The 24,609-nt window shown below is 37.9% G+C and overlaps 1 protein-coding gene across 6 annotated transcripts in view; it reads right to left on the bottom strand.

The window, feature by feature from the left end:
• Cntn6 (contactin 6) overlaps positions 1–24,609 on the bottom strand; it is a 346,717-nt gene that overhangs the window by 192,869 nt on the left and 129,239 nt on the right. For all 6 annotated transcript variants that reach the window (XM_076567479.1, XM_076567480.1, XM_076567484.1 and 3 more), the window contains exon 3: positions 6,606–6,732. In XM_076567479.1, the coding sequence (XP_076423594.1) occupies positions 6,606–6,732 (127 nt within the window). The remainder of the gene's footprint in view (positions 1–6,605; positions 6,733–24,609) is intronic.

Raw genomic sequence — 24,609 nt, 5'->3', positions numbered from 1 at the left:
TTACAAAGACTCACTCACATGAAACCAGAAAGGAATCAGAACTCTTAAAATGAGAAATAAAAATTAGACATCAGTCAACAATTCTGACATCTATTTCTTTAGAGACTTTTCAAATAATGTATACTATACCTGAATCCCCACAATTGACACTACAAAACAGAATGTCAGAAATGATTTAGAGACAGAAACCCAAGAAGGTTACATTACAACCAGGACAAAGAATGCCAGCAAGGGTCTGACAATACCCATTCAAGGCTGATAACACAACAATAATAACCCGACAGTGTCAAAATGTGATTGTCTTTGTGAGTCTGCTACTTGGAAAATTAATCACATTGAAAATATTTCAATGGCACTTAGGAAAACCAACCTAAAATTATATGCTAACAAAACAAATACAGCTTGAGTAGGTTTTTTTTTTTTCCAGAAGCCAAAAATCTCTCAGCTTAGCTATTAGTCAACAGTCCTTCCGTGCAAGAATTATCTACCTATAAAAGGGCATTAGCACTGTTTGAAAGGAAGCAGAAAGAGCTTTAGAAGGCTCGGTGTGGCCATTTCAAGATCAGTAAATATGCACTCACCTCCTCTTATTAGATTCACTTCTCAAATTGGAAACCTCCCAACTTCATATTTTAAATTATAAACATTGCACATTAATGAGGTATATATCAAAGTTATAAGTTATATGTAGTCATATAAAGCATTTATGGAAATAGGCATTTAAAATTAATGAATTATAACTCATACTTGTAGAGGTGGAAGAAATACAGAGAAAAAAAAGAAAAACCACTCTTCATTCATTGTCAGGGTCATGGTTGAGGGTCTAAAATTGTGTATTAGCACATATGCAGTCTTTCAGTATAGCTTTTTCATGACATTAGGGTTTTCAGAAACAACACCCCCAATTACAGACAGATCTGTATATTTAGTGCTAGAATTCATGAAGAGTGTCCTATTGTCGGGATATAAAGGACAGCAAGTAAGAGCTGATGTTCACAGTTAGTGAAAACTCACAGGGACTGACTGTGCATGTTTTCATTGATGATTGTGGTTCTCAAGGAAAAAGGAGGTTCTTTGCTTAGAGTCTTTGGGAAGTGACCTCTGAAATGAAAACTATATCTTTAGCTTAAAAATAGAAGGGTGTGTGTGTGGGGGGGAGATGTGAAAGACCTTCTGCTATTGTCTCCAGGCTTTAGGGCAGTGGTCCTCAACCTTCCTAATGCAGCTACCCTTTAATACAGTTCCTCATGTTGTGGTGACCCCCAATCATGAAATTATTTTTGTGCTACTTCATAACTCTAATTTTATAACTCTACTATTATAAATCATATTGTAAAAATATGTTTTCTGATAGTCAGCCCCATTACCCATCGTGAAAGGGTCCTTCCAAAATGGGTTGTGCCCCACAGGTTGAGAACTACCGCTTTAGGGTAATTTGTCCTGAGACTACCAGTAAATGGCCTCTCCCTACATAATATATACAATTTTCAAACCATATTTTAGGGCATATTCCTGCCTTGCTGTGATTCTTCTATTCATAGCGAAATTATTTAAAATATTTTGTTAGGGTGGGTAATTGTGAGAAAGGAATGGCATTCTCCAAAGTTATTTTGAATGCCATTGATTTTGGATTTTTGGGGGACAACATTGTGACAGATTCACTGGAGAAAATCTGACTAATGTCTACTAAAATAGAAAAGAAATACATAATTGGATACTCCTTCATACTATTAAAGATATAAAATGATGGCTCAAATTGTAGTGGGTAGCCATTCCAGCTTTGGTCTGGAAGTTCCAACCCCCATTGAGGCTTTGGTAACTGTCATGCCTACAAGGTGGGGCCAAGAGAGGGCTTGAAGACCTGAGATCTGGATGTGCTGCGCTCTCTTGTTTCCTGGACCCTGGACACTGGAGGTAGACAGAGCAGAGTTCTCTAGAGAACACCACCGGACTGTGCTGCATCTTTCCCAGACCCTGCAACCTACCTATCCCTTCATTTGTAAGTTATGCCACTAAATAGATCTCCCTTTTAACTGTGTGGAGTGGCCTTAATAATTTCACCAATACAAATATCAAATCAATCAGAGGATTTGAACCAAGCCTGTCAACTTTAAAATGATTTGCCCACCTCCTGTATATGTCAACTTCTTTTTAATAAAATGAAGATGAACAACAGCCATCAAGAGTTCATCTATACAGCTTGGGTTTCCCACCACATTTTCAATAGAAATTATTATATATTGCTTTTTGTCTGTGCTCCTAGGACACAAAAAGCAGAAAACTTGTTCCCGCTGGCCTGTCTCAAGTTGCCAATATTCCCCTTGCTCTCACTGTAAACCTGTCTTTCATAATTCACTTACAGGGCATGGTCTCATACCTCCGTGTTCTCTATCATTTTCAAAGGGAATGGTATACCACACTTAGTTTGCCAGCTCTCTTTAATTTTGGAATCAATCACTGAAATAACTGCTGTCATCATTACATGCTCCTAATTAAGCGCAGTAATTGTTTTTCAACACAAATTCAAAGTTGTTGGCTTAGCTGCAGCAAATGAATTTTTCACAGTAGCCCCATAATCATTCTAATCACTATGGTACAATGATTATTAAACTGTGCATATAGATCAGGAGTTCAGCTCTGGGTTTGGGCTTTGTCCTAATTAATATGCTTAAATAAATGGAGAAATAGTTTTACTTCATTAAAGTGACTGTCAGACATACTTTACTGATAGCATTATTACATATCCAAGCGAATTTTCCTATGATACAAACTAGAAAATGTGTGTTGAATGAATGTTTTATGCATATGAACTAACACATTAGTTCTAGGAGATGTGATGAATTTGAACTAGAATATGATCCTTTTACTAAGGAATATCTTTCACAATTAAGTAGTTGAGATGTGACTGGACAATATGACTGGAAGTTCTATTTGCTGTCCTTTGGTAATGTGCATATCCGTGCATGTCATTGTGTGTGATGTCTAACAAATCTGGTCTCTGTCTTAAGTGCTTCTTACAGGCACCTACATTTGAGCCCAGCCCCAGAACACTGGAGGAAAACACTAAAATCTACATTCTAAGTTTGTTTGCTGCTGCTGCTATTACAGAATACATTGAACCTGTTGCCTCCATGGAAAGAGTCCTCTTGTCTGCTTTTCCATTGCCGTCCTGTCCATCCTCCCATCCTCATGTCTATCCACCATAAAAATTTCACAGAGTATACCAGGCTTGATCACAGGAAGTCTTTAACACAAAGTGGAGAAATGTATGAGGAGACAATGACATCTCCTGAGATTTTACTGACTTTCTTATTTTCTAGGAGAGGCTAACAATGAGTGGGTTGATTCTCTCCTGGTTATAAGTAGTTTATAAATAGATTTGTCAGAAGTCATCACTGGTATTCCCACTTCTTTCTGTCTGAGAGAAAGTATGTAATATACAGAAATAATGTATGCGGTAATCTCTTTTTTCAAAAAGAATGTTTGGGATTAAGTTCTCTGATAGCAGATTTCCCCATATATTCTATATTCTCACCACTGGCTTTGAATAGCTCACACTATTTCTTCTCTCTCACCACTGGCTTTGAGTAGCCCACTCTCTTTTCCCTTTGCAATGCTCCCTTACTCAGTTTTATCACCTGATGCGTTTCTTGGGCTTTGAAACTATACAAGCAATTCTTCCTTGCTTTTGACTTTAATTGTGCAACTGTTTATAACAGCATTTATTTCACTTAATATGATTTAGCTCAAATTTTTCTTAACTACTTCCAAAGATCTACTTTTAAGATTGTTATTTCCTCCCATGAGATTCAGTTTACTGTACTGAATTTACAGAACAACAACAAAAATAATATGAACAGTTTTTTATCCTCCACAGAATAACCAATATAACAATACATTTGGGGAAAAAAGAAAAAAAATAGAATAAATTTGGTGCTATGATCCTGATTAGAACAATAAAACAAAAATTTTAAAGCAACATATTCCCCTGAAGTTTTCTTTCTGTTAAAAAAAAATACTATACAGGAAAGGCCACTGTCACTCCAGGAGGAAGTAGTAGTTACTAAAAAGGAAATTGATCCTCCTAGAGTTATTTGTAGTACAGAATTGCCATTACAAAAAATAATTCTTACTTTTAAGTGGGAGGCTCTAATGTACTGTTTCTCATTTTGCTTAAAAATCCCTGTATAACCTTGGACTCTGCAATAATAAAGACATTTTCTCCAGTGTACACTCTACCAAATAACGTATGTTTAATATGGTGATTAGTAAATTGTAAAAAAAAATGTAAGAAGAAATGGCAACATGGATACTAAAATTTTACATTGCACTGCTAGAATATAATGTGCTATATTATCAAGGAAATTGGATCTGAGTCTGATATTTAGGCATTAAAATTTAATTTTTTCCCATTCCAATGTCTCTTGCCTATGAGTTTCTTATCGTGTAAATAGAGGAATATGTTTAAGCTCTGTATAAAGATTAGAAATAAGAAGCTAAAATGTTTGTTTTTAGTTTTCTAGTTTACAAATATCTGAGGAAGTTATTTAGCACTATTAGAATTCCTACCTATATTCTTTATTTATGTCTTCATTGTTGCACTAACAAAAAAACTGTCTTTATAACAAAGTAGCTTATACTTTATACTTACTGAAAAAATATAAACATTTTAAATTCACTTTACTTAGGTTGTATTTAACAAATTTAAAAGCATATAGGCATTTGGATACCCTCCCTCCAAAAAATCTTACCTATATATTTGATCAACTGAATTAGCTTTTAAATGCCAGAACTATAATTTCAAATATGGTGATCTTAAAAGTATGTATTAATCATATTTCATATAGTTCATTTTAAATTAAGTTAATTTAAGATTAAATGAAGTAATATCCTTTTCTAAAATTTTCTACTTTATGTGTAAGGGTGGTTGTCCTACATGTATGTCTGTAAACCCTGTACTTGCAGTGTGAGCAGAAGCCAGAAATAGTGTTAGATCTCTTGAAACTGGAGTTAGAGACTGTTGTGAGCACTGTGTGGATGCTGCATATCAAACCCTGGTCCTTTACCAGAGCAGCAAATACTCTCCAGGGCTGAGCCATCTCACCAGCCTTAAAACAATTTTGCTTTTCTTTTAGCAGAAAAAATAAATAAGAAAAAAACCCCAATTTGAGTAAAACAATTAGTAAAGTGATTGGTCTTTCTCAATCAATTGACTTGAATTGGGTTAAGAATTTATTAAGAAAAAGATTTAGCTTTTAAACTCTTTAGTTATGGATATAAGATAAGGAATTTATTCTACAAAATATAAGCTAAATAAGAGATAATATACAGATGGCTTTGGCTTTGTCAATTTAAATATGTGACCCATTCCTCTAGTAATCATATATAGATGGAGGCTGTATTTTATTACAGTGTACAAAGCCAACCCAGTTTGCTAAAATTGACTTAATTGTTGCTTTTTCTGTATGTCAATTCAATTTCATGTCTAAAAATTAAATCTTTGTGAAAATGCTTTTAAAATTCAAATCACCAACTGACCAACTGTCACTCTGATGTTTATTAGTTTTCTTCTTCTATTCACATTGCAATAGCTCTTACCAACAAAACATTTCATTTAAAAATACAATTTATATACATACATTTATAGATTTTTGAGTTCTACCCACACTGCAACTGTTTAAGTAAGACAAAAAATATATCCATCCTTCCTCTCAAGCTGCCCTTTATTTTATTTCTTTGTAGTGATTGGAAAACTGAAGGATGTCTGAGCAGAAAACTATTTTTGAATGCTTTTGTTAAAAGTTTAATTTAAGCCACTATAGTGTATGTTACAAAGATCCCAGGGAAGACTCCACATACTTCTCATATGTTCTCTTTAGGTAGACAAATATGAGAAAAGCCAGAATAATTTGAAATAACATACTAATGAATGCTTTGAAAATAATATTCTGTATGAGCAACAAACATGTTTTCCCTGTAATAAAAATCCTCTCTTGGCCTTAGAATGCACAAAATTGCTTTCAACAGAGTTTTTCTACAATTAATATTTTTTGGCACAATGGGAGCTGTGGGAAAGTTTCAGAATTTGATCTCATGAAATAAGTTGAAGATTTTTCTTTGATTATTTGTTTACAGAAGGGTATTTTCATACCTATTGTATAATGGGAAACTGAGGCAGCACCCTTAAACTGAAGTAGATGTATGATGAATGCAAAATAAGCTAGAACTTTTTCAAGTTGTGAAGCAAAATCGTTCTTTCTCTTGACAATTTCTACCTTCCTGTGCTTCTTCCTTCTTTTATTTCTATGTTGTCTTTGCTTTCTTTCTCAGTTCTAAGTACATACGACTCTGCTTTCCATTAATCTCAAGGAATAAGCAACAGATATATAGTAGTGTTTACCTGGAATTCAGCATGAAGGAATGCACTGGCGTTCGGAATGTGTATATATGCTTATATGATTTGTGTAGACAAAGCTGAATAGCAGTGGGAAAACACCTTGAGGTCTACTCTGAATATGTAACATGTTTCTGAGAATCCTTATTGTGTGTCACTTTTACAGCAACCACAAAGAGGACAACAGTGGTACCAAGAAGTAGAGTTTTACCTGTAGTGGGGTGAAGGGTAACCATTTGCAGTACAAGTCAGAATGATTTCAGATCTGGATAAATCCAAAGGAAAAATGACATCTTGTGGCTCCTGGATAAAAACTGGACGGCTGAAACGACCCCCACCTGGAGATAGAAAAGAGAATATCCACTGAGATATTAGCCTCTGGTTGACAGCATACCTATATTAAATCTCATCTCTGTACACATTAGAAAATGTTATGTTAAGGCCAGGCGGTGGTGGCGCACACCTTTAATCCCACCACTCAGGAGGCAGAGCCAGGCAGATCTCTGTGAGTTCAAGGCCAGCCTAGTCTACGGAGCGAGATCCAGAAAAGGCACAAAGCTACACAGAGAAACCCTGTCTTGAAAAACCACAAAAAAAAAAAAGAAAGAAAGAAAAGAAAAAAAAGAAAAGAAAAGAAAAGAAAATGTTATGTTACAAGCTGGACCATAGAGAAAATTCTTCAAGAATGATAAGAATATTGATTTTTTTCTGTCCTGATGAGATAGCTCAGCAAGTAAATATATAAACTTCACAAGGTTGATGATCCAAGTGTGAGTCCCAGAACCCATGTGAAAGTCAAATGCAATACAAGCTCGACCAGCTTGTGTAGCCGCAGCACGAGAAACAACAATAGACTGCCTTGTCAAGAAGGGAAGCAGGAACAAACTCCTGAAAGTTGTCCTCTGCTCTTTGTACTCCAACATGTATAATCATTAAAAATGAATGCAATAAAGTCTTTTTTAAATGATAGCTTTCTGAACTGTGCAGATTAATTTTGTGAACTGAGCCCTTTTCGTGGCAAATTTAGTAGTTTTTACTTCCTGTAAACAAAGAACACTCTATACCATCACAATAAAAACAACAGAATTAAGTAATTAACATGACTTACTCATCTAATCCTTTACTCCATTTAAGCATTTTTTTTCAAGTAAAACCTTTTTAAATCAAAGTTAAGAATCTGAATTTATTCAATTGTTGTCTTTTCTTTCTCCATGTAATCAGTATCAGTCAGTCCAGTGCATCTCATTCTAGCCCACTGCTGCCCTTATTCTTCCCTGCATCAGTCCATTTATTACCCCTCAGGGGCTACAGCATCTGGTGGTACCGGGCTTCTAGAATCCTTGCTCTCACATTTAATGTGGCTGGGTGTTTTCCTTATTCAGCACTAAATCAGTGCAATGGACAGAAATATTGTGTGGGAAAGTCAAGGAGGAAAGGCAGAAGAACTGATGTACAGGGTAGAAGACTGCATTTGTTTTTATATGAAAATACACACTATGAAGCATAAACTTAGCATTAGGACTTATTTATAGGATGCTCAGTCCATACATGTAGTGCCAGAGAATCAAAATCTTACCATTTAAGGCAAACTTCTCAATGTGGAAAGACAGCAGAACCAGTGTGTAAAAGCACACAACCTAGAATCACAACAGCCTTAGCAGGTATGAGCAACATCCGTGATTTGGTTAGTTGTGATTATCTTGAAATTTAATGTGATTCTTCTTATAAATTGTGTCATATCTTGCTGGTTACAAGCAAATGGAGAGTCAAGGACCTATGGTATTATTTACCGCCACCAACATCATCACTGTTGCCATTATTATTATTTTTATATGAAGAAATTGAAGTCTAGAAAGTTGGATCTATTTTGCAAATCTCTATCTACTTTAAGAGAAGATATAAAAATCTTCATAAAATAAATAAAAATATTCATATTCTTTCTTTATGATCCACCTACCTATTATTCTTCCATAAAACATCTAAAATATTTCCACCAAAGTAAAATAATTTTTCAATAGAGATTTAAGCTTTAATTTCAGTATGTTCAGCTTCGGCATAGTAGTATAGACAATTATAAGCTTCAATTTGAACAGTCAGTTATCAATTATACAATGCTGGATAAATTGCCTAATAATGTCAGAGAGATACAATATAGATATTATATACCAAGACTGTTGCAAATGCTAATTTAGAAAGAAGGGACTGAAGGTCTTATACTCTTAGACCTTAGGCAGGACATGACAAAATGCAAACAGCATCAAACATACAGAATAAAACAACAACAATAACAAAAATTCACAGATAATAATAATAACAACAACACTAAGAAACCTTGCTAAATAAGACAATATAGCTGTGGTTGTGGTGGTATTGTGTTCACCAAAATATTGTGTACCTTAATAAACTCATCTGGGGTCAGAGAACAGACAAGCCACTAGTTAGTCAGTGATAGCACACGCCTTTAATCCTAGCATTCCAGAGATAGAAATCCCTCTGGATCTGTGTGAGTTCAAGGCCACATTGGAAATAGCCAAGCATGGTGACACACGCCTTTAATCCCAGAAAGCCAGCCTTTAATCCCAGGGAGTGGTGGTAGAAAGTAGAAAGATATATAAGGCATGAGGACCAGAAACTAGAGGCTTTTGGCTGGTTAAGCATTTGGCTGGATAAGCATTCAGGCTTCTAACACAGTTCAGCTGAGAGCCATTGGGATGAGGACACAGAAGTTTCCAGTCTGAGGAAACAGGACCAGCTGAAGATCCGGCGAGGTGAGATAGCTGTGGCTTGTACGGTCTCTCTGATCTACCAGCATGGACCTCAATAACTGGCCTTGGGTTTGATTTTATTAATAAGAACTTTTAAGATTCATGCTACATGTGGTCACAAAATTGAAAGTTCTCCAATGCTTAATCTTGCCCCCAATCATGAGATTTACCAATGAAATAATATCACGAGAAACTTTTTACAATATTCAAATTTGGAGGTAACCAGATCTGATGCACATGGATTGTAAATTCCTGTAACAAACCTCTTTTTACACAACATTTTTGAAATGGGTGGCTAGCAGATTATGAAGCTGACTCCATATTTTTTTTTTCAGACTCAGGCCTAAACACTTCTGCCACATCGGCAGGGCCCAGTAGGAAAGTGTAAACTCTCCCAGTGATGTATATTTGTGTTTTTTTCCAAGGCTAATCTTAATGCAGGTCATCTTAGCTAAAAAATCTTAGCAATTTGTACAACAAAACAAAACAAACAAACAAACAAACAAAAAAGACTAAGTTTCATCCAACTCCATGATCCATGATTCTCCAAGATTACAAAAATATGAGTTTTCACAACATATCCCAACTCTAAACAGTTGTCACAAGGAATAAATCAGGCAGGTCTCAGATAAGATAGTTAAGAAATTGAGAAATGTGCTTCCTGTTAAGTGATGGGGAAGTATATTTTATAAAGACTGCAAGCATGAACAATATGAGAACGATGGGCTGGGAAAAATCAATAGGGACTGTAATTTGACTGGGAAAAAGTAACTAATTAATGAATTAACTAATTAAAATTAAAAAGAAAAGATCTTATCAATACCTTGGCTTAACAACAAACTCAGTGTTTCTGCCTCAGCTTCCCACATACTGGGATCACAGGTGTGCACAAATACACAGGAAAAATGATAACAATAAACATAACATGCTGTCAGTACACAGAAATTGCCCAATCTAGAGCAACATGCTTCAGGAAAACCATCAAATGTTCCAAAGTTTTACACATATATAAATAGAAATGTTTCAAAAAATAACACTGTAAAGATGGAAATACATGGACAGTAGACCCAGGTGAATTTGCTAGATATAAAAGTAAGGTACAGATTATAAACCAAACAGCATCATTAAAGAAATAACACTGTGATTGGAATAGGCATGCATAAAAAAACAGAAATCGCTGAAAGATAAATTACCTAACCAAGCTAAAAACCTGCAAATAATGTTTTAAAAGCACTGATAATAAAGAAATTAAATTGGTAGGAAACAGAAAGATCATCCAAGCCCACATAAAGGTTTCATGTCACTACATTAGAAATAAGACAGAGATACCAGAAAAAAAATGATGAAGAGAACCTTGTTTTCAGTGGAAAAAATACTCCAAACTCCCAGATCATTTGAGAGAAAGGATACTCTACACCAATGGATGTACAGGCTAGGGGACTGATTTTCAAACTGAAGCATTTGTAAGACCAGGTTTAAATCTTAGCTCATCTAAGAGCAAAAGAAAAGACAGTATTAACACTAGGTTAACAATGAATATTCTCTGCATAAAACTATGTAGAAATGTCTACAGATGTTTCAAATAAACAGATGCTGTGGTCTTGTCATTCACCAAAGTGTATTTTCAACATAATGGTGTCAAACAGCCTGTTCCCAACGTGACAAATTAATACAGAAGTATTTGGATCTATTTTTCTTAAGGAAAATTCTTAAGGATGAAATGTAAGGTATGTATGCTCTGTGGTGCATGCCTGTGATCACAGTACGCAGGAAGCTGAGGCAGAAACACCGAGTTTGTGGTTAGGAACCAGCTATTGATAAGATTTTTCTTTTTACTTTTTAATTAGTTAATTCATTAATTAGTTACTTTTTCCCAGTCCAATTACAATCTCCCTTCCTCCCTCCTTTCCTCTAAGTCCTCTCTCCCCAACCTCCCTATGCCTATTCCTATTCCCCCACCTACTCTTCCTCTTTTATCTTCAGAAAAAGGGAGGTCTTCCATGTATATCAGACAGACATGGACTATCAAGTTGAAGTGAGACTAGGAACCTTCTCTCCTGTTAAGAGGAAAAAGAAGTCCCAGCAGGAGAAAAGGGTCCCACAAGCAAGTAACAGTCAGAAACATCCCCTGCTCCCACTGTTAGGAGTCCCACAAGGAACTAAGCTAGACAACAGTAACATATGTGCAGAGGGCCTAGGTCAGTTCCATACAAGGGTTCTAGTTGGCAGTCCAGTCTCTGTGAGTCCCTATGTATCCAGTCAGTTAGTTTTGTAGGGTTATTTTGTGGTGTCCTTGACCCCAATGGCTCCCTCAATCCTTTCTCCCCACTTCCACAGGATTTCCTAAGTTCTGCCCACTCTTTGGTTATAACCTAAGTCTCTGGATTGTCTAGCTCCCCCGGTATGGGACTTCCAGAAAGTATCAGGGGTAGTTTCCCTATCATGATATGGGTCTCAAGCTGTACCAGTCATTGGTCGGTTATTCCCTAGATGCCCTTCTATAAAAAAAAAATGGATAAAGAAAATGTGGTGCATTTACACAATAGAGTATCACTCAGCTGTTAAAAAATTACAACATGATGTTAGCCAGCAAATTGATGGAGCTAGAAAAGGTCATCCTGAGTGAGGTAAGCCAGACCAAGAAAGACAAATAGGGTATGTACTCACTTATAAGTGAGTATTAATCATAAAGTAATGGATAACCATGCTACAAACCACAGATCCAAAGAAACCAAGTAACAAAAAAGGCTCAAGACGGGAGGGGGGGGGAGGGGGGATTTGGCTCTCACTGTGAAGGGGAATTAGAATAGCTATCACAGGTGAATGGGGGGCATGGTCTGGATGGGAGTACATGCATGGGAACAGGAGGGATCAGGTTGGGGAAAGATGAAGGAAGAGAGTACTGGGAGATAAAAATGGAATAAGGGGCATCCCTGGGATGAGCTAGAAACCTAATTGCTGTGGGATGTTCTGTATGTTAAATCTGTTGCTCTGAATGGTTAACAAATAAAACACTGATTGGCCAGTAGCCAGGAAGGAAGTATAGGTGGGACAAGGAGAGAGAATTCTGGGAAGGGGAAGGCTAAGGCAGAGAGACATTGTGGTGATATTGTGTTCCTCAAAATATTGTGTACCCTAATAAACTTATCTGGGGTCAGAGAATAGAACAGCCACTAAATATAGAGGCCAGAAAATGGTGGCACACACACCTTTAATCTTAGCATTCCAAAGGCAGAGATCTGTCTGGATCTCTGTGAGTTCAAGGTCACACTGGAAACAGCCTGGCATGGTGACTCACACCTTTAATCCCAGGAAGGATGGCTGGAAGCAGAAAGGTATATAAGGGGTGAGGCCCAGGAACTAGGCTGGTTAAGCTTTTAGGCTTTGAGCAGCACAGTTCAGCTGAGAGGTATCCAGTCTGGAAACAGGATCACCTGAGGAACTGGCAAGGTAAGGAAGCTGTGGCTTGTTCTGTTTCTCTGATCTTCCAGCGTTCACCCCAATACTTGGCTCCAGGTTTTTTTTTTTTTTTTTAATTAATAAGACCTGTTAAGATTCATGCTATAAGACACTGCCAGCCACTGCCTTGAAAAGCAAGATGTAAGGTACCAGTAAGCCATGAGCCACATGACAACTTATAGACTAATAGATATGGGTTAATTTAAGATATAAAAACAGCTAGCTAGAAGCCTGAGCCATTAGGCCAAACAGTTTAAATAATATAAGTGTCTGTGTGTTTATGTTATATGTAGGCTGTGGGACTGTGGGGGCTTGGTGGGACCCAGAGGGAAACCACCAGCTACTAGTGGTTCCCAATGGGTTAGCAAGAGTTTCCACCTAAAACCTGAGAAAGAAGATTCTAAATGGAGCTAAAAACAGCTTTCTAGTTATCTCTCTCAAGTTAGCGGTAGCCTGCAGGTTTGAGCTACTATGGTGGGTTTCTGGCCTGTGAGCTTGACCGGCAGTATGGCAGGAAGGAGGCATCTCCAAGCCGCACATTATGCTGCTGCTGTGTGGTGGATTTAGCCTTTACTGGTGTGGAAAAAAAAAGATGTTTCTGGGCTACACGCTGCTTTGATAAAAGCAGAGATCCACTGTTTCTGAGAGTTGATGGCTCCCAGAGCTGGCAGAAAACGTACCACCACCATGTTGGGAAGCTGAGGTAGGCAGAGCCAGCAGCCACAGTGCCATTTTCAGTCTTAGAATGCTGCAGTTTAAAGCAATAGGTTCACAATAAGACAGATTCAGATGGAATAGTTTACAATGTATGTGAAATATATGTATGCTTTAAAGAGAGAAAAAAGGTGATATATACAGTTATATAAAGAAATACATAGTTTAAAAAAAGTTGTTAAAGAGACAGTAAAATTAATATAAAAAATAAGCCATGTAGAGATGGATATTACACAGAGAATCTGGATTGTGTTGTCTTTGGGATTCTTTTTTTTATTATTTTATTTTATTTTATAATACTATTCAGTGCTACATAACAGCCACAGATTCCCTTGTTCTCCCCCCTCCTGCCTCCCCTCCCCTTCCCCCCCAGCACACCTCCCATTCCCACCTCCTCCAGAGCAAGGCCTCCCCTGAGGACAGAGATTGACCTGATAGACTCAGTCCAGGCAGGTCCAGTCCCCTCCTCCCAGATTGAGCCAAGATTCCCTGCATAAGTCCCAGGTTTCAAACAGCTAACTCATGCAATGAGCCCAGGATCTGGTACCACAGCCTAGATGCCTCCCAAACAGATCAAGCCAATCAACTGTCTCACCTATTCAGAGGGCCTGATCCAGTTGGGGGCCCCTCACCCTTTGGTTCATAGTTCATGTGTTTCCATTCATTTGGCTATTTATCCCTGTGCTTTATCCAACCTTGGTTTCAACAATTCTGGCTCATATAAACCCTCCTCTTTCTCACTAATTATACTCCTGGAGCTCCACCGGGGGCCTAGCTGTGGATCTCTGCATCCAGATTCCTCAGTCCTTGGATGGGGTTTTTGGCACAACTATTTGGGATTCTTAACTGCAGAAAAACATTTGATTGTAAAAGCTGTTGAGTCAAGCCAATATGTATATTTTAAAGATACTTTGATTTCAAAATTTGGATCTAAGGATATGTTGCTTTGGAAAGGAGGCTCTGCTTTTGTTTCCACAGAAAGCTAGAGGCTATGGATTTGTTCCAGATTAAGATACATCAGGTTTGACCAGCTAAGACCCCCTGAAATGTCTCTGATGACACCATGGCCCAGATGATCCAACATCCAGAACGGTTTAAAGGCAACTGGCTCAGATGATACACCCTCACAGACTACACCATAAACCTAAAATTTTCTTTGTGTCCCCCATAAGATACAGCACCCTCTCCAGCAGGAAGTAGTAAGAGAAGCTATGTCCAAATTCCCAAATATGCCAAGCTGGCTTTGGAGATGAAATTGGCTCACTCCTTCTCTAAACCGAAGCATATTGCTAAAAGAAAAGATTAAGAGATTCTTGTGTCCCAAATCAGAAGAGCCCTGTCGTGTGGGACAGAGAAAAAACAATATTTTTTACTTAAAACAGGTTGATTATAAATGCAATCTCCTTCTAAAGAAGAAAGGGATATAGTTTAGATATGGTAGGATGAAAAGGGAGATCAATGAACCTACTTTTGAAGAGTAACAACTTGTTTAAAATATTATACATTTCTATAGATTTTAGTTTATTGATACAAGCTTAAAATTAATTTTGTTATACTGTATATATATATTTATATTCTCATTTGAGGTATTATGTCTATGTAACTCATTTTGATTGTAATGGATAATTAAGAAATACAGACTAATAATTAGTCTTCTATGATAGTCAAACTTGTAGCATGTTAGTTAAGTTTTCAAGATATACATAGATATATTTCAGATAGTCAGGTAATCTTCAAAACACTTCAAAGACCTACAGAATATGGTATTTAAAATATTTTCAAAAATTTGGACTTTCTGGAAAGTGATATATATCTGCTCCTGGCAGCACTGATTTACTTCAGAGAGGAGGATGGGCATTGAAGACACTCCATATGGAGTTTATCTTTGCCTTGGCAAAAATAGCCATTTGGGTAAGAAACTGTTCTTGCCTGGACTGCTTGATCAACTGGACATGCAAGACCCATAGAAAGGTGACCACTGAACTTGGCTTGGCAAAATGGTCCTTCAGGTTCCAGCTTCACAGAGGAAACTTCCAGACATTCTACAGGACACTGAGAAAAGTGATTGAGAGACTCTAGGCCTGTGGGCTGAAGACAGATGCCCCAACTTTACAAAAGAACTTTGGATGACTGTCCAGGCTGCCAGCTGTCTCTGTCTACTCTTGTAAGACTCTCGAAAGTTGCTTGTGTCCTTCTCCCATTTCTCAGGTAATATTATATCCTTCTGAGGTCTTTGATGTGGTTGAGGACTAGATAGTTATAATTTTCTTTAGTTATGATAAAAGATAAGTTAGATATGAAACCTTAGACTCAAAAATATAAAATAGATATGGTATCTTCTTTATTTTGCCAAATACAATTAGACATGTTATTATAAATAGACTAGATATTGTAACTGTAATTCTTGCTTGATAATTGTTTTGTTATGTGTAATTTTACTATATGAAAGTTAAACCTTCCTTTTTGAAAAAAAAAAAGAAAAGGAGAAGTGCTGTGGGATATTCCCTATGTTAAATGTGTTGCTCTGATTGGTTAAGAAATAAAACACTGAATGGCCAGTAGCCAGGCAGGAAGTATAGGCAGGACAAGGAGAGAAAATTCTGGGAAGTGGAAGGTTGAGGCAGAGAGACACCACCAGCTGCTGCCTTGAAAAGCGAGATGTAAGGTACTGATAAGCCAAGAGCCACATGACAACTTATAGACTAATAGATATGGGTTAATTTAAGATATAAGAACAGCTAGCTAGAAGCCTGAGCTATTAGTCCAAACAGTTTAAATAATATAAGCGTCTGCGTGTTTATTTTATAAGTGGGCTGTGGGACTGTTGGGGCATGGCGGGACCTGGAGAGAAACCACCAGCTATACCTAATGCCATGGAAACTCCCAGGAACTATGAGGGTGACCCTAGCTAAGACTTCTAGCAATGGGGGATATGGAGCCTGAATTGGCCATCTGCTATAATCAGGCAAAACTTCCAGTGATGGGACTGGGACAAGAACTCAACCACATAACCTTGATCTTCAATTTGCCCTGCCTACAAGATGTGTTGGGGTAATGGTGGCACAGAAATTATGGGAATAGCCAAGCAAAGACTTTTAAAAAAATAAATAGATATAAATAAATAAATACATACATACATACATACATACATACATACAAAAGAGAAGATAAAAAACAAGGGAATCCATTCATTTAAAAATGAAGAAGTAGAGCTTCTCCTCCTTGGGCTCCATAAGCCAGCCCATACATCTGGCTCTATTACTAGAGGCTAGACTGGTTCTAGTTACCCCAGAGAAAATATTACTCATCACCTGCTAGCATCCCTTAAATTCTGCCTGTTGTGGAATATTATTTTCACTATGTAAAGATATATTGCATTTGTTTATGCTGCATTTAATGATGTAAAGATATGTTACATTTTTTTGTGCTTCATTTGTTTAATTATGTACAGATGTGTTGCATTTTTTTCACCTTGTCTGCCTAAGGCACCTGATTGGTCGAATATGAAGCTGAATGGCAAATAGATAGGCAGGGGAGGAATAGACGGGGCTAGTGGGTAGAGAGAATAAGTAGGAGAAGAAATCTAGGCTCCAGAGAGAAGAAGGAGGAGAACAATAGAGAAAGAAAGGGACATGCCTGCATCCAGAAGCCAGGCAGCCTCCAGCAAGCCTGAAGACAGCAGAAAAGTAAGGTATACAAGAAGAAATAAAGGTAAAAGACCCTGAGATGAAATGTAGATGAAGAGAAACAAATTAAAATAAGAGCTAAGATAAGGCTAAACATTTGAAAATAATAATATGTCTTCTTGTCATGATTTGGGAACCAGTTGGTGGCCCAAAAGAAAGCCTGTTACATTTGGCAATCCAAGATTGGGTCCAGATTTCTACATAGGGCTTGAAACAGCTGGGAAAAAATGCTGGCACATTAAGTAGAAATAGAATGCTGGGTAGGGACTTCTGCAGCACAGGCACCAGCATCACAGAGCTTGGCAACTGAATATAGTTCCTGGTAAAATACACTTCTAGACCAGTCCTCCAGGGTGTAGATCTCCTCTTTTACTAATGGAGAAGGGGGTGGGGCCAGACACCAAAGCAATGTTAGAGGGCCTAGGCCTACCTGCTGAGACTTAGCAGTTTAAAGTTTGCCTCAAGTGGTCAGAAAAGGATAGATATATGGAGTAAAGATTGATTAAGATAAATTAACCTCTACACAGGTTACAGAATGTTTAAAAATGTACATAGGCTCAAGAAAGAAAAAAAATGGGTGTAGACAATCATCCGAAAAAATAGCTTAAAAATAATAAAGTCTTTAAAGAAACAGTAAAATAATATAAAGGGGGAAAGCCATGTAAAGATGAAAAATACAGAGGGAGTCTTGATAGTGTATGATGTTGTATTGTCTTTGAATTTTTTGAATGCTGATGAGCAAATGTCAGCTGCTGAGAGATATTTGATTGAAAAAATGGACTGGTGAATTAAACTAAACTAGATATTTTAGGAATGTCTTACTTTTAAATTGGAAGTAACATATATATATATATATATATATATATATATATATATATATTGTATTTAGGAAGAAGTTATACTTTTGTTTCCACAGGAAATGAAAGGCTGTGTATTCATACAAGGTTGGAGTTCAGGTTTGATGGGGGAGACCTCCTGAAAATCTTGGCTACAGACATAATGAAATAAACCATGAAAAACTACAAGACATGACTTATATTTTACCTGCTCAAACATAAAACAAGAAATCATCTTTGGCTGGCTTATGTACAACACACATTCCATGCTTGTGTTAATGCAGATATACATGCTACCTTTGAATGTTTGTGTGTTTCTGATGAAAATGGGTGGCCCACTTGACCCAGGCTCTCAGAGTGCCTATGTTGTAGTTTCCTCAGAGTTCTGCATCCAGAACAGCTTCAAGGCTGCTGGCTGAGATGGTCCAGCCTCACAGACTATTCTAGCCAGTACTTCAGAAAAACCTTATGCTTTCCCATTGTACAGAGACTGTAGAACAAATGTTACAACTAGTTTTCCCAGGACTTGACCATTATCTCAATTTTCTCAGGTTTCCCTACAGATGCCATTGACCAAGGCAACAAAAAACAGTCTAGAGAGCACAATGCCCACACTCTTAATAGGCGGGGTGGGTGGTTTTGGTCATTTTGTCGGTTATGGATGCTTGTCATCATTTGAGGGGGATTTAGGAATATAGGATAAGAAGACAGCTATTAACCTCAAATATTTTACATTGGCATGGATTTTGATTATTGGTACAAATTTAAAATTATTTTTATAATACTGTATCTATGTTTCTATTCTTGTTTGGGGTAATGTACTTATGTAACTGATTTTAAAATGTAATCTATAATTAAGAAATACAGGTTAGTATTTAGTCATTTATAACAATCAATGTTGTAGTCATATTAAGTATATTTTCAAGGTTAAACAGTTACATTTTTAGATATAAAGGTGATCTTCAACACTTCAAAGACCTACATAATATGACATTTAGGATGTTTAATAATCTAAGACTTTTTGTGACAGTGAGTCACATCTGCTCCTGACAGCACCAATTTACTTCAGAGAATATGATGGACATTGAAAAAACTCCATGTGGAGTTTGATTTCATTGTGGCAAAGCTAGACATTTGGGAAAGAAACTGTACTTGCCTTGACTGATGACATTATATTGATCAAACTGGACAAGCAGAACATGCAGGAAAGAGATTGTCAAACTTTTCCAAAACAAGGCAGAACAGTCCTTCAAAATTCCAGGTTTAATGAAAAGTATGCCAGCCATTCTAGGCCTATAGACTAAAGATGGATGTCCAAAATGTTGTGGAGGAACCTTGGATGACTATCTAGGCAGTCAGATGTCTGTTATTTCTATATTTTTGGAAGTTGCTTGCACTGCACTTCATGTTTACTCAGTTAATATTAATAATTAATTAATAATAATTAATAATAATTAATAATTCTAGGGTATTTGATGAAGTTGAACACTAGTCATAGTTATAGTTTTTTTTGTTATGATAAAAGGTAAATCAGGTACAGAGCTTTGTACTCACCAAGATAAAATAAATAATGGAGTATATAGTTTTTTTTGTTATGATAAAAGGTAAATCAGGTACAGAGCTTTGTACTCACCAAGATAAAATAAATAATGGAGTATGTATGTTCTTTGATTTTGCCAAATACAATGGGACTGGATATTGTAAATGTAATTCTTACTTGATGATTATTATTTTTATACATAGTCTTACTATGTTAAAGTTAAAACTTTCCTTTTTATTAGACAGAAAGGGGAAAATGTTGTAGAATATTATTTTAACTATGTAAAGATGTGTTACATTTATTTATGCTATGAACTATTACTTTAACTGTGTAAAAGTTGGTTACATTTGTTTCTGCCTTTGTTAATGATGTAAAGATGTGTTGCATTTTTTTCACCTTGCCTGCCTAAGGCACTTGATTGGTTTAATAAAAAAAGATAATGGTCTAATTAAAAAGACTTTGAACTGCCAATAGCTAGACAGGGGTGGGTTAGGCAGCTCTGGCAGGTAGAGAGAATGAGTTGGAGGAGAGATCTAGACTCAAGAGAAAAGGGGGTAAACAACAGAGAAGGAGAGGGACTTGCCCAGGACCAGAAGTCAAGAGCAGCCAATCTGACATGGAGACAGCAGGTAAGAAATATAGAAAGACAGAGAGAGAGAGAGAGAGAGAGAGAGAGAGAGAGAGAGAGAGAGAGAGAGAGAGAGAGAGAGAGAGAGAGAGAGACCCTGAGGCAAAACCTAGAAAAAGAGAAACAGATAAAAATAAGAGCTAAGATAAGGCTGAGCATTCATAACTAATAATAATTATCCTTGTCATGATTTAAGAGCTGGCTGGTGGCCCCCAAAAAAGCCTGGTACACCTGCCCAACAATCCCAGACTGTACCTTTCTGCTGGGCTCCATATTCTGGCAAACACCTTTGGCAGAAGACTTCTGGTTTACTTGAGGCCAGACTGGATCTAGGGACCCAAGAACCCCTTCTCCTGGGTTTCATATCCAGGCCCACACCTCCAGCTCTTTCACTTGAGGCCAGGCCTAATCTAGGGACCCAAGGTAAGACAAAACTCACAACCAGCTAGCACTCCTTAAAGCCAGCCCAACAATCTAAGACTGCAACTCCTCCCCTGGGCTGCATATTCCAGCAAACACCTTTGACAGAAGACTTCTTCGTTACTGGCATTTCTTCTTTACCAGATGCCAGTCTGGATCCTGGGACTTAAGGTAAGACTTCTCCCATATATACCCTGCACTCCCTGCTAACACTCGCTTTCAGCCCACTCAACAGTCCCCAACAGCACCTACTCTTCTGGGCTCCATCTCCTTGCCCACACCTCAGGATTCTTTATAGGAGGCCAAACTTGGCCTAGGGACCCCAGGTAATAGCCCCCCAACACTCCTTAAAGCTAACTCAACAGTTCCAAACTGTATCCCTTTCCTTGGCCCCATATTCCAGTCCACAACTCTGACAGCTCAACTGGAGGCCAGACAGATCCTGGGGATTCAAGATAAAACAGGGTTCACAGCCAGCTAACACCCCCTAAAGCAGGCACAACACCCCCCCAACTGTACCCTCTCCCCTGAGCTCTATATCCCAGCCCACAAGCTGGGCAGAAAACTTCGGCTGTATGGGAGGGTACACCAGAGTGGACTGTATCCAGAACCATAGAGGCCTCAGTGGTCACTGGAACTACAGAGGCAACATTAGCACACAAAACCCCAGAGGTCTTGCAGGCAGCAAAAACTCCACTGTAGACACACTACTGGAATTGAAAACTCACTAGTCACAGAAACCCCTGGCCACTTAGGCCAGAAGACCAGATAGGAAACAGAAACTGAGGAACAAAAGACACAGTCAACAAAGACAAACTCAGGAACCAAAGCCTAGACCTATAGTCATCTCAAACCCAGATGCCTAAATGCCAGTGTAAACACAATCAAGAACAGAAAGGGCAATATAGCACCACCAGAGCCCAGCTGTCCTACAACAGCAAGACTTGAACAATTCAGTGCAGCTGAAGCACAAGAAAGCAACCCTAGAACTAACTTTATGAAGATGACAGAGGTTCTTAAAGAGGAAATGAAAAAAAAATCCTTAAAGAAATTGAGGTACAGATTCAAACAGAGAATTCTCAACATAGGATTCTCAACTGGCCAGGAAACATCTAAAAGAATGTTCAACATCCTTAGCCAGCAGGGAAACGCAAATCAATATGACTCTGAGATTCCATCTTTCACATGTCAGAATGGCTATGATCAAAAGTACAAGTGACAGCTCATGCTAGAGAGGATGTGGAGCGAGGGAAATATTCTGGTTGCTGGTAGGAGTGCAAACTTGTACAGTCACTTTGGAAATCAATATGGAGGTTTCTCAGAATGGATCTACTTCAAGACCCAGCGATATCACTCCTAGGCATATACCCAAAGGATGCTCTACCATACCACAAGGATACTTGCCTAACTATGTTCATAGTAACTTTATTCATAATAGCCAGAATATGCAACAGCCTTGATGCCCATTATCTGAAGAATGTGTAATGAAAATGTGGTACATTTACAAAATGGAGTATTACTCATTTGTTAAAAACAATGACATCATGAAATTTTCTGGCAAATGGATGGAACCAGAAAAGAGCATCCTGAGTGATATGCCCCAGATCAAGAATGACAAACTTGGTATGTATTCAGTTATAGATAGCTATTAGCCCTACATTAAAGGACAACCATGCTATAGTTCACAGACACAAAGAAGCTAAGTAAAAAATGAGAGCTCAAGGAAGGGGGGCGGCGACAAATGAGTCTCACTATGAAGGGGAAATAGAATAGACATCATCAGTGGACTAGGGAAAGGTCTGGATAGGGGTGGGTGGGCATGAGAAGAGGAGGGATTAGGTGGTGGGGAGAATGGAAGAAGAGAGTACTGGGAAAGACAACTTAAATCAGGAGTATCTCCAGGATGAGCTAGAAACCTTGTGCAATGGAAACTCCCAGGAATCTCCAAGCTAAGACTCCTAGCAATAGGAGAGATGGAGCCTAAATCAGCCATCTTCTGTAACCAAGCAAGACTTCCAGTGGAAGGATTAGGACTCCAAACCAGCCACATAACTTCTGACCTGAAATTTGTACTTTGTACAAGATATTCTGGGACAACAGTGGAGAAGAAATTATGGGAGTGGGCAACCAATGACTGGTCCAGCTTGAGAACCATACTATGAAAGGGAGCCCACCTCTGACATAGCCTGGAGGGCCAGGAGCCAGAGGCTGAACAGCCCAGAGACTTAGGGTAGAATTAAACATGACTGTCAAAAAGCTGGGGGGGGGTGTCAATGAAATGAAAATAATGTTATTTTCCTATGCTGATATGTTGTTGCCTAGCTCAATTGTCATCAGAGAGGCTTCACCCAGCATCTGATGGAAAAAGATGCAGAGACACATAGCCAAACATTAGGCAGACCTCAGTAAATCCTGTGAATTAGGGTTGGAAAGAATTATGGTAACCAGAGGGGCCAAAGACACCACAGGGAAATACACAGAGTCAACTGATCTGGCCTCATGGGGGCTCATGGAGACTGAAATGCCAACCAGAGAACTTGCATGGGACTGACCTGGGCCCTCTGCATGTTAGTTGCAGTTGTGTGGCTTTGTGTTCTTGTGGGAATCCTGGCAGAGGGAGTGGGGGCTGTCTCTGACTTTGTTGCAAGCTCTTGGGACCCTTTCCTCCAGCTTGGGTTGCCTTGTCCAGTTTTAATAGGAGAGAAGATTCCTAGTCTTACTGCAACTTGATAAGCTATGGCTGCCTGATATACATGGGAGACCTGTGTCTTTCTGAAGGGAAGGGGGAGGAGTGAATAGGGGAGGGAGGGGGGTTGGAGGGAGGGACAGGGAGGAGAGGAGCAAAGGAGGGGAAACTGTGATCTGGCTGGGAAAAAATAATTGATAATTAATAAAAAAGAAAAAGTATATATATATATATATATATATATATATATATATATATATACACACACACACACACACACACACACACACACACACATATGTATATATATTTCAATGATACAGAAGGGATAATAGTGTCTGTTTTATATTCAGAAAACATAAAAACAAAGCACATTAGTTGTATAGAATATATTATAGATGAGAAATGTTTGGATAATACAGATAGTAAAATTTACAGAGATAAGTAAAAAGTGATGGAAAATGGTAAATAAATACATATCCATAAACCCTGACCTCTTATAATTAGTCCTTACACCTTTTTTCCGTCTCAGCCTTCCAAATGCTGGTATCCAGAGCATGTATCTCTGTGTTATATTTGTTAAACTTAAAGCAATTTTTTTTTCAAATAGATATCACAAGTTAAAATTGTTCTTCATTGTAAATTTGTTTCAGTCTTACTTTGGTTAAAATAAAATTGATTAATGTTAAAAAGCAGCATGTTTGATATGATCTATTTTACATTTGGATAGGATTTTACAAATAGGAAGACATGAACTTGGGTGAGTGTGGAATAGGTGTTATGTATGGAAGGAGTTGGGGTAGGGAGTGAATTTGATCAAAATACAATGTACGAAATTCTTTTTTCTTTCTTTTTTTTTTTTTTTGGTTTTTTTCAAGACAGGGTTTCTCTGTGTAGCTTTGCGCCTTTCCTGGAGCTCACTTGGTAGCCCAGGCTGGCCTCGAACTCACAGAGATCCGCCTGGCTCAGCCTCCCGAGTGCTGGGATTAAAGGCGTGCGCCACCACCGCCCGGCTATAGTTTTTAATTCTTTAAAAATTTCGGCCGGGCGTGGTGGCGCACGCCTTTAATCCCAGCACTCGGGAGGACAGAGGCAGGCGGATCTCTGTGAGTTCGAGGCCAGCCTGGGCTACCAAGTGAGCTCCAGGAAAGGCGTAAAAGCTACACAGAGAAACCCTGTCTCGAAAAACCAAAAAAAAAAAAAAAAGAATTAAAAACTATAAAAAATAATAATTTCTTATTTTCTTTTACAAATGAATACAAGGTATTTTTAGAAAACATGTGGAGATGGTGATGGATATTTATGTACTAAGGATACACATCAGCTTTTCTTGTCTTTTTCGTAGAGAATTTTTCAACAGTTTTTCCTGCTGTCTCTTCCCACACACACACAAAAAAATACTGTCCTATAAAGTCATGTTAGAAATATTTCTGTGTGAAAAAGGTAATTTATTTACCTTTTTTACTTTAATTTTGAGAAAA

Source organism: Peromyscus maniculatus, chromosome 3, assembly GCF_049852395.1.
Source record: "Peromyscus maniculatus bairdii isolate BWxNUB_F1_BW_parent chromosome 3, HU_Pman_BW_mat_3.1, whole genome shotgun sequence".
Lineage (NCBI taxonomy): Eukaryota > Metazoa > Chordata > Mammalia > Rodentia > Cricetidae > Peromyscus > Peromyscus maniculatus.
Note: the sequence above shows the minus strand (reverse complement) of the source record. Positions and strands in the feature narration are given on the sequence as shown.